The sequence below is a fragment of the Clupea harengus genome, chromosome 15 (assembly GCF_900700415.2).
Source record: "Clupea harengus chromosome 15, Ch_v2.0.2, whole genome shotgun sequence".
In the NCBI taxonomy this organism is placed as follows: domain Eukaryota; kingdom Metazoa; phylum Chordata; class Actinopteri; order Clupeiformes; family Clupeidae; genus Clupea; species Clupea harengus.
The window spans coordinates 2847800-2857648 of NC_045166.1; the positions used below are offsets into that span (position 1 = coordinate 2847800).

A 9849-nucleotide genomic window follows, 5' to 3' on the forward strand; every position below is an offset into this window, starting at 1 on the left:
TGTATAAGTATTGACTGTGTTTGTACTGTTTGCAGACAATACGACAGAAATTTCCACTGTTAACAACCAGAAGGCTTGGCACAAGGGGTCATTCAAAGTAAGCATGCAAACACATTGTTCTCTACAGGCCACAGAATTACTCTCATAATTAGTATTCTCATCATTTTTCTCTTCTTATACAATTTCCAGAGAATAATGAATACTTCTGTTTTACAGAACAAAATTGTTGACAATTCACATAATTAAAACATTAATTTGCAATGTCTCTAAATGATCTAATTTGAATGTTTTTAAAGCTTTGGTGGCCATGTCTTTTGTCTCTAAACTGCATCCCGTGCTTTATTATTTATCACAGGTATCATTATTATGGTATTGGCATTAAAGAGAGCAGTGCCTATTATCATTCAGTATACTCAGGAAAAGGCTTAACCAGGTAAACTATAATAATAGGTCTTTCTACAATATAAAATACAGTTTTCCCTTAAAGATTTAAAAATTAATTATGTCCAAATGACTTTCAGATTTTCTGGAAGCAAACTCAAAAATGAGGTAATGTTATGATTTCCTGATCCATTATCAATCAGATAGAAACGATATAATGTTATGCTACGTCTACATCATTTACAAAATAATTTGTATTGGGAAAATATCCTTTTGGTGAAACACGTATTTCTTGCATTTTGTATGCATGTCTAAAGGGAGGATTCACGCGTAAATACTCCCTGAACTCCAAAACTGGAACTTTGCTGCCAGAGTTTCCAAGTGCACAGCATTTAGTGCTTCATGGTTCAATCTCAAAAGAGAAGGTTTGTTTGTTTGCTTAACAGTTGTCATTCATCAGTGTGTTCCTGCAGCTTTTTTCATTCATAATTTTAACGATTCAAATCTTTTATTTGTATTGATCATTTCTGTGCCTTTGTAACTTTATAGGCAGACACCTTAATTATGATGTACAAAACCCACTGTCAGTGCATCTTGGATAATGCCATCAATGTGAACTTTGAAGAGGTAATTCAGTCTGATACAGATGGTTGTCTTTTCCCCTCAACATTTTGTGTGGTTTTACATAATACCAGGACGCTGTGTTCACCATTGCTCCCTGCCTCTCTGCAGATCCAAAACTTCCTGCTGCATTTCTGGCAGGGAATGCCCGATCATCTCCTGCCCCTCCTGGAAAACCCCATAATAGTTGACATTTTCTGTGTGTGTGATTCCATCCTGTACAAGGTGTCCTTATCTCTGTTCTCCAGCACAAACACAAGTTGAAATAGACCTCACGTTGTCATATCACCAGTGTATCAGTAACACAGGTAGTATTGCTTTCCCCCTTCCCTCAGGTTCTCACTGATGTCCTCATCCCTGCCACGATGCAGGAAATGCCTGAGAGGTTTGTTTGTTTCCTTTACCAGAAGATATACCTACACTCAGTGAGGTTATGTTAACTTTAAATTCATGAAATGTGGGGTTTCTTTTGATTTAAAGGGGAGTTTCCATTCTGTGTATCATTTATTAATCAGTGAAATATGTTGTTAGTCTCTTGGCAGATATACGCAATTTTGCCAAACATTGGGAACACTGGATGGTGTCATCTTTGGAAAATCTGCCAGAGCTGCTATCAGAAAAAAAGCTGCCCATTGCACGACAGTTTGTGTCCTCTTTAAAGCGGCAGACGTCATTCTTACATCTTGCCCAGGTGCACATTTGATCTCATTTCTGAGCATATGCATGTGTCATTGGCTGTTAGTGTTTTTTTTATCAATGCCATTTTGTTTGTTTTCTACCAGATTGCCAGACCAGCACTATTTGACCAAAATGTGGTTAACGCCATGGTTGCAGATATTGACAAGGTGGATTTGAACAGCATCGGATCCCAGACTTTTCTTACTTTCACTGGTGACAAAGACTCAGAGCTGTACTCAGAATGTGAGGATTCTAATATAAATAAGAATACTTTTCAGTTAAAGATGAAATAATAATAAATAATTCTTCAACGTGAGCTTGGAGAGCCATTTGTCCATGTTACCATTTATCCATGCTGCGAGATTTTCGCATTTTCCAGATGATTCTGTTGCTGTGTTCCAAGACTTGAAAGACCTCCTGAAGAAAAATGCCACAGTTGAGTCTTTCATTGAATGGCTGGACACTGTGGTTGAGCAAAAAGTGATCAAGGTTTGTCATCAAGGATCTCGTCAAGTACCTCTGTAACAACAGTTTTCACAGTTTCAAAGTTGTCTTTCTGACAAAAATTTACTTTCCTCTCCAGCCTAGCAAGCAAAATGGGCGGTCAGTAAAAAAGAGGGCACAGGACTTTCTTCTCAAGTGGAGCTTCTTTGGAGCTCGCATCATGCATAGTCTCACGCTGAACAATGCTACAAGTTTTGGTAAGATTCTGATTCTGAAGTGTTCTGTTAAATGCTTAGGGGTTTTTTTTTTTTTTAAATCATTTCCCACTTATCCAGACCTTGTGTGGCTCAATAGCAGACATCCACATCTAGGACCCCAGACAGAAACACAAACACCGGCTATCTTACTCAACAGGTGTACTCTAAACACTTAGGGTCAGGGATTTGTATGACCTTTCCCAGATAAGCACAGTTTATCTGGTCAATGTGTGTTGTCTGATTCACAATCAGAAAATTCTCGGGCCAAGACTACCACACACAAAGCTAGACACATCTGACCAGTTTAGTCACATGACCTATCAGAGGTCACACCAAAGACAGGCATCAATGTGTTAAATACAATTACTACTATTGTAACAACATACATGTACCTGTAAAACATTTCACTGGCATTTGAAGATGAATCAATACTGGTATGTTGGTTTGAATGTCTTGTATCTTTTGTCTGACTGTTTTCTAGGGTCTTTTCACCTCATTCGAATGCTCTTAGATGAATATATTCTCTTGGCTATTGAGACACAATTCAATAATGACAAGGAGCAAGACCTTCAGAACCTCTTAGAAAAATACATGAAAAATGCAGGTATATTATATTGTATTGTACTGTACTGTACTGTTCTGTATTGTATTGTATTGCATTATGTTATATGATCTGAATGTATTAATAACTTCCTCTTTCAAAAATATTTCAGATGCCAGCAAAGCAGCTTTCACCGCGTCCCCTAGCTCTTGCTTCCTGGCCACTCGTAATAAATCTAGTGTTCTCTCTGGGGATTCAGCCGTTAAAGATGAGACCCATGCAGAACACCCATACATGTCTCTCAGTGGCAGCCAGCAGGGCCTGGGAGCCAATGTGGTGGTGTACCAAGGCACAGACCCAGATGGATTTCCCCTCTCTGGTACTAAAGATCCACTGTGGTCCTTGCACTTAATCTCAGGTTTCAGAATCATCAGAATTACACAAAATATCATAGCTGCATACTTACAAATTGCCTTCATTAAAATGGCTTGAGGTCTTAACTCTGTAGGCAAAAATAAGTAGTGCATAAAAAAGTTTTTTTTTCTCTCATATATCCTCTGTTCCACAGGTCAGCTGGACTTTTCTCAGAGCAGTGGTCCTCTCATGACCCCGCCAATCTCCCCAGCCCTGGTGAACAGAGGCAGCGTTATCAACCAGGGCCCCATGGCAGCACGGCCCCAGAGCAGCTGCCCCATCCAGCCCCACATGCCCTGCCAGGCCTTCCCAGACGCCATGTACCAAGGCCTGCCTCTCTCCAACTCTGGCTTCTACCCTCCCTCCTCCACCTACCAGCCGGTGTTCAGGCCCCAGGCCCACAGCCAAATGGCAGCATACTCAGTGCGTTCAGACGGGGGGCGCTACACTCCCTTTGGCGAGCAGCCAGTGACTAAGGACTGTTTTAGCACCAGTTGTGCGGTGTCTTCATATAACCCACAGGGGACAGTGGGTTATAGTGCCACACAAGACACAGGGGTGGAGGCCCAAGGGGCACAGCTGTTGGATTCTGGAGGGTACAGCTTTGTGGGCAGCGGCCTGAATGGAGGAGCCTGCCAGGGTCTGACCTACACAAGCACAGGGTCAAGTGGTGAGAGGCCCGTGAATATTGAGTCGTAGAGAGTCTGTCCGTCCATTAGCACCATAATGTGTTTCAGAAATGCAACCCCTTTAGAAGGTGAAGCACAGCATACAGGATTTTTATCATCTAGGCTACTTAGATGAGAGGAATGTTGTTTTAGACCCAGGTGCCGTTTTATTAGTTGACAACAGAAAGCGATATAATCCAGATGTTCTTTCAACATCCAACATCAACGTCCTCTCTGTCTTTCAGGGTACTATGGCGGTAGCGGTTACCTTGATGCTCAGAGGATGGGCTCCATGATAGACCAGCACGTGTCTGTCATCAGCAGTGTCAGCACCATACGCTCCGTCCCATCATATGCTGACGTCCACGACCCTCTCAACATCTTGGATGACACCGTCAGAAAGCCTGCTGGTTCCTATTACAGCGAGCAGCCCTCACTCGTCAGCCGACCCTCTGGAGGTAAGACTATTTGAGATGACATTAAAGGCACAGCTCACGACTCTGGTCAAAAGGTTGTCGATGTTTGAACTCAACAGCCAATCAAATTACACCTCTCCCTTCCGTGCTCTTGAAGCATCATATTGATTGACTGGAATTGTTTGTGGCTTGGTCAGAGCCACTTTGTTTGTTTCCTATTTACAACGCCAGGACTGTGTATACAAATAATAATATATATATGTGTACTCCGGCAATGTTCGAGTGCACACATAGAATGGACAGCTAGAGGATCATGAGGAGCAATTCTGAATTTGACAAAAGTGGATTGGCTTAGATTAGCAGAGTATGCTTTTACTGAAGTCCCATAGCTAGTCATAGCTTAGTTACTTACTACACGAACAATAGATGCAAAACATCCAATATAGGGTCCCCACAATATATTTTTGATCTTATTAGCTCAATCTTTTCATAAGTTGCTGGAACATACTTTGCTAAGTTATCGGAACAATTGAAAGGAAATAATATTAACATGATGCTCCCTGTGCATCCACAGCCATTACTTAACAATTCCATATTTTGTTTTGTCTTCTTCTTCCTCGCTACCATCAAAGGTTCATCTGTAATCCCACCCATCTCATCCTCTGTCTCCACTCCCTGCATGTATGGATCAGCCTCCCACTATCATTCCCAGGATGCACTGCTCCCACACCAGGGCTCTTCTGAGGTACGGGAAATGGTGTCCTCACTTCCCCCCATCAACACCGTGTTCATGGGGTCAACAGGAGGCCCCGCATAATTGATCCTCAAAGACCACCCGACTGAAACACCCCTGTCACTGCAGGTGAGGCCCCACATGCTCTCCAGAGATGCTGCGGTCAACTGTGTGTTAATGTGTAAACAGTAGCTTATCACTGTTGTAGGTTACAGTTTCATTGAAATGCAAGAATGGAAGCATATTTGAGGAGTGTAGCACATTAACTGGCTGCTGGATATTTAATCACTATATTATTTCGGAGGTGTGCCAGTAGCATCATGTAAATAGGTTGGTAAAGTTGGCACTCACTCTGCTGAGAATCTTGTTTTTGTCATATTATTTAATGCTTTTGACTGGATGTGTTTTTTCGACTCTGAAATACGAGGTTGTAAAGTTATTGTTCGAATTAAATAAATATAAAATTGTATCCATTCATGTAGTGTAAGTGGATTTGTAGCTACCAGTAGTTGCTGCATCATGAATGTAGAATGCACCGATGTGGGAAAGACTGAAATGGAAAGAAAGAGAGACATGGCAGACTCACAGTGGTTTCTAATGTGAGGGACAGAGAGACGTGGCAGACTCACAGTGGTTTCTAATGTGAGGGACAGAGAGACGTGGCAGACTCACAGTGGTTTCTAATGTGAGGGACAGAGAGACGTGGCAGACTCACAGTGGTTTCTAATGTGAGGGACAGAGAGACGTGGCAGACTCACAGTGGTTTCTAATGTGAGGGGACAGAGATCTGCGATGAGGTCCATCAGCTGCACACCCTTCTTATCTGTCCACTCTGAAGCCCAGACCACACAAGTCTTTAATAGATAACCCAGTCCCATGCAGGTCAAGCCAAAGATTACAGTCCGGAAGCACCATTGAAGAAGCTCTATATCAAAGTTGAGCTTTATCTGCCAGCAGAGAGATTATTTGATTTCTCCATTGTACAATGGGTGAAGATATGGGCTGATAAATGTGTTGACCAAAAACCAGAACCAATAAGAGATGTTTATTCCTACCACGTTAGCAAGCTGTTTATACATTGTGACTATTGAAGGAAAGGGGCGTTGTATTCGTGCCTGTGTTCTCTAAATTGAGGTTTGTTGGTCTTTGAGCAGATGGAAGCTAATAAAACCATAATCAGTACCATTAGATTGGAGAAGGCATTTTGTGTGCAGAAATGATATCATTTCAAGGCAATACGTAACATTTGAATGCATTTGGTTTGATACTTGCATGGTGGGTGACATGCGGATTTCATCATTTGTCGTGTGAGACGTACAAACAGCACAAAATTAATGATAAAATTGTCCACATCGTGCCGTCCTTTATCTACTCATGGGGAAAATCCATTTCAGCCCTTCGACTGGAACAGATGGCTTGAAATGTAATGATTACAAAATCCCGACGTTAAAATAGTTTAATTACAAAGTCAATAATGCCTCCAACAATTGCCAGGCCTTAAGTGTAAAAACAACAGAAGGTCGAATGCAAACTTTGGGCCAATGTTTAACCAGAACTTTGCATTAGGCCACACAAGCTCCATATGTACCACACTCAGGCCAAAGATCAACAGCTCTGTTGGGCTCACAGGCACTTAATGGAGCCACAGCCAGTGTCTACTATTAAGGATATGGTCAGATATGATGGCCATTCTGTCAGAAGATATAAAATATGAAAGACATATTTTATTGGTAAAGATACAACAAACACATACAATCTCTCTTGATTTTAAATTATTCTAAAATGAACTCATTAAATGTGCCTCAATTGGTTCAGTCTAGGCACAGAACTAAGAAAAATATATTTATAACTGATATTTGTCAGAAATCAAATGTTTGTCATTCTGAAGAATTCTAAAAGAATATGCTTAAATGTCTTTGTTTAAGATTTGTTTCTGTTAAACGAATCAGCTTCAGCTTGTATTTCCTGTATCTTGATGAGGCTTTCCTTGTTCTGTCTCACCTCAGTTCTGTCTCACCTCAGTCTGTCTCACCTTAGTCTGTCTCACCTTAGTTACAACCGCAAGGCCACATGGCAACTTGTCATGCCAACCTAATTGATGCAGACGCAATATTGGATTGTATTGAAACTTTTTTTTAATTATTCACAGGCCACAAATCCTGAGCCTGGCTCTGCGCCCTATTACTCTCAAATCAGTTTTCGCCGAGATAACAGATTGGAAACCTGTCCACATCAAGATTCACTCAGAAACTCTGAAGGGCAGACCAATCGGCGACCAGTGGGGGTGGCTAAGTGCGATGACGTTGAAGTGAAGCGTTTGTTTCAAAACAATAGCAGCCGTGCTAGATCTAGATGAAGTGATACAGAGAGTGGTAGCAATGCGAGCAAGCGTCGAGGAATTGAAGCCGGATCAAGATGAATGTGTACATTTAATCCCCAATGGAGCGTGGCCATTTGTCTGTTAGAGCCTATCGTGAGCCCATATCTCAGCCAGTCTTTGGTCAATTGACATGAAACTTGCTGTGAGTGCTTACAGCCACGTCCTTGACATAATGACATCAAGATTCAGTGGCAGTTCTGGCCTGCTGGGCTGCTGCGCTGCTTGGCCCCCTCATCGCTGCTATATTTCATTGTATTTGGATGAAATATATTTAATTCTATTATATTTGTACTGGAGGTAGGTTTGGTGTAGGCATCCAACCTGAGCGTCTAAGAGGTGCTAAACATTAGAAACATAATGTCGGCTCTTAATTCATTCAGTTGTGGTCATTCTTTTTTCATTCATTGTTTATTCAGGGAAATTGACTGAGCACAGGGCTCTTTTACAGCAATGCCCTGATTGAGGGTAAAGAGTACAGAGCATGAGAGTGGATGACATTAAGGCAAATAAATAAACAAAACACATTACACAACTCAGAAATAAAGTATAAAATAACGTAAGGTAAAAAATTAAATCTTAGAATTAGTTCAGACAAGAGCACCGGGGCACATCCTTAGCCTCTAGAAGGCTCTTACACTGGCTCACAGACACAAACTGGGTTAGCTTCAAGTCCTCTTGCACAGTGTTCCATTTATGGGAAGCAAAGAACTTATACACACAAGATGTTTGTGCGTTTATACGTCCACTGGTGCTCTTTATTATTGTCATAAAATTGGTTTTATTTCTCTTAACATGACAAAAACATTAAAAACATACCTAGGCTTGCAGTACTGTCCTCTCTCAATCTTTTCATTTGTGCCACTGCACTAAAAATGTATGATGAATTCTATACTATGCACATATTGTTATGCTGTTGGTGGTTTTATTTCAATGAATGTGACAAAGCTGTTCCTGGTATGTTAATTAGAATTGCTTCTTCATAAATTAACCTTAACCTTTTATTACAAATCTTGTGAGGTTGAGCATTTTAATAATTCTTCATGTTAAACTGAGAGTTGAAAAAATGAGAACTCCACTCAGTATTCTTGACACTCAGAGCACAGTGATCTGTGTATATTTTGTACGAGCCCAAACATTGGAAACATTATTATCAGCAATAAAAGGTTGTCTGTGGTCTCTCAGATGGTGTGTGGAATACGAGGCCCTGGATATTTATCACAATATCCATGCTGCTGTCTGTGTTTATGTTTCCTGTCCACTCGAGATGTCTGTGTCGTGAGGAGGCCCTAGGCCCCCTTTGGCAACGCTGCGATGTAAATCCCAGTATCAGTGGGGGTGTGTTGATCAGGTATTGGGCAGATGAAGACTTAGACGTCTCTACCCCCAGTGGGTAGCTCCTACACTCAATCCAATATTTAAACATTTATTTGTCAGAAATGATTTTTTTTTTTTAGAGCACCTGTCAATAACATTTCTTTGGTACAAATGAAATAGAAGCATTCTCCCAGCCTTCACCAGATTTGTCCACTAGGTGACAGTACATTGCTAGGTTTTCTATTCAAACGCTTCAACTCATTGATTAACAGGTCTCCACGGAACTACACCGAGATGTATTTGTTTCATGTCTAAAGATTGCCATCTGGCATTCCATTTCAAATATCACACTGCATTTATGGATTTTAATAAATGCTGGATTCAGAAAGATGTTTGAGGCTGACATTCAATGCCAAATAAGGATCAAGGAAATACTGTTTGATAATAATGGAAAAATGTTTCATACAAAATGAAAAAAAAATGAAGGATAAAGTCAGTGTTGTGTTTCATTTTGTGAGACAATGTGTGTTTACTTTAACTAAAACTCACAAGGACATGAGATAACTTAAGAAAACAATGTAAGCACTGCCGATGAAGCTGTCCCACCAATGTACACATATTTATATATTATAGCCCTATAATACTAATATACTATACTATAATAATAATTATAGCCCATTACATTATTTTTCAAAATGACATATAACATACAGTCATGCCTTTAGACGAATGGATAGGAAACTGAATAGTCCCTTACAGGGATAATAGTCCCTTACACCTTAAGCACACCAACTCACTGTTCATCCTTCCTTTAATCAACTCTCACATCCGATCACCTGCGTACAAACCCCAGAAGGCAGAGAGGCAGTCTGTAAACACACGGGTTGAGTTATTGGTGAGTACGCCACCAAGTGCTGTAGCAAGCCCCTGTCTATCAGTATATAGGTCTTGACTAACATGAAGTCCAAGAATTCCACATCGGTGTGCGCCCTAACCTGAAGC

At 40.9% G+C, this 9849-nt stretch overlaps 1 protein-coding gene across 1 annotated transcript in view; it reads left to right on the plus strand.

The window, feature by feature from the left end:
• Nucleotides 1–5237, plus strand: part of rfx6 (regulatory factor X, 6) — a 5581-nt gene extending 344 nt beyond the window's left edge. The window contains exons 2-17 of the mRNA XM_031582099.1: nucleotides 36–97; nucleotides 356–433; nucleotides 522–549; nucleotides 699–806; nucleotides 931–1008; nucleotides 1114–1227; nucleotides 1338–1387; nucleotides 1534–1693; nucleotides 1785–1923; nucleotides 2060–2169; nucleotides 2264–2381; nucleotides 2863–2985; nucleotides 3095–3301; nucleotides 3491–4006; nucleotides 4250–4462; nucleotides 5053–5237. Of these exons, the coding sequence (XP_031437959.1) occupies nucleotides 36–97; nucleotides 356–433; nucleotides 522–549; nucleotides 699–806; nucleotides 931–1008; nucleotides 1114–1227; nucleotides 1338–1387; nucleotides 1534–1693; nucleotides 1785–1923; nucleotides 2060–2169; nucleotides 2264–2381; nucleotides 2863–2985; nucleotides 3095–3301; nucleotides 3491–4006; nucleotides 4250–4462; nucleotides 5053–5237 (2289 nt within the window). The remainder of the gene's footprint in view (nucleotides 1–35; nucleotides 98–355; nucleotides 434–521; nucleotides 550–698; nucleotides 807–930; nucleotides 1009–1113; nucleotides 1228–1337; nucleotides 1388–1533; nucleotides 1694–1784; nucleotides 1924–2059; nucleotides 2170–2263; nucleotides 2382–2862; nucleotides 2986–3094; nucleotides 3302–3490; nucleotides 4007–4249; nucleotides 4463–5052) is intronic.
• Nucleotides 5238–9849: the final 4612 nt, after the last annotated feature.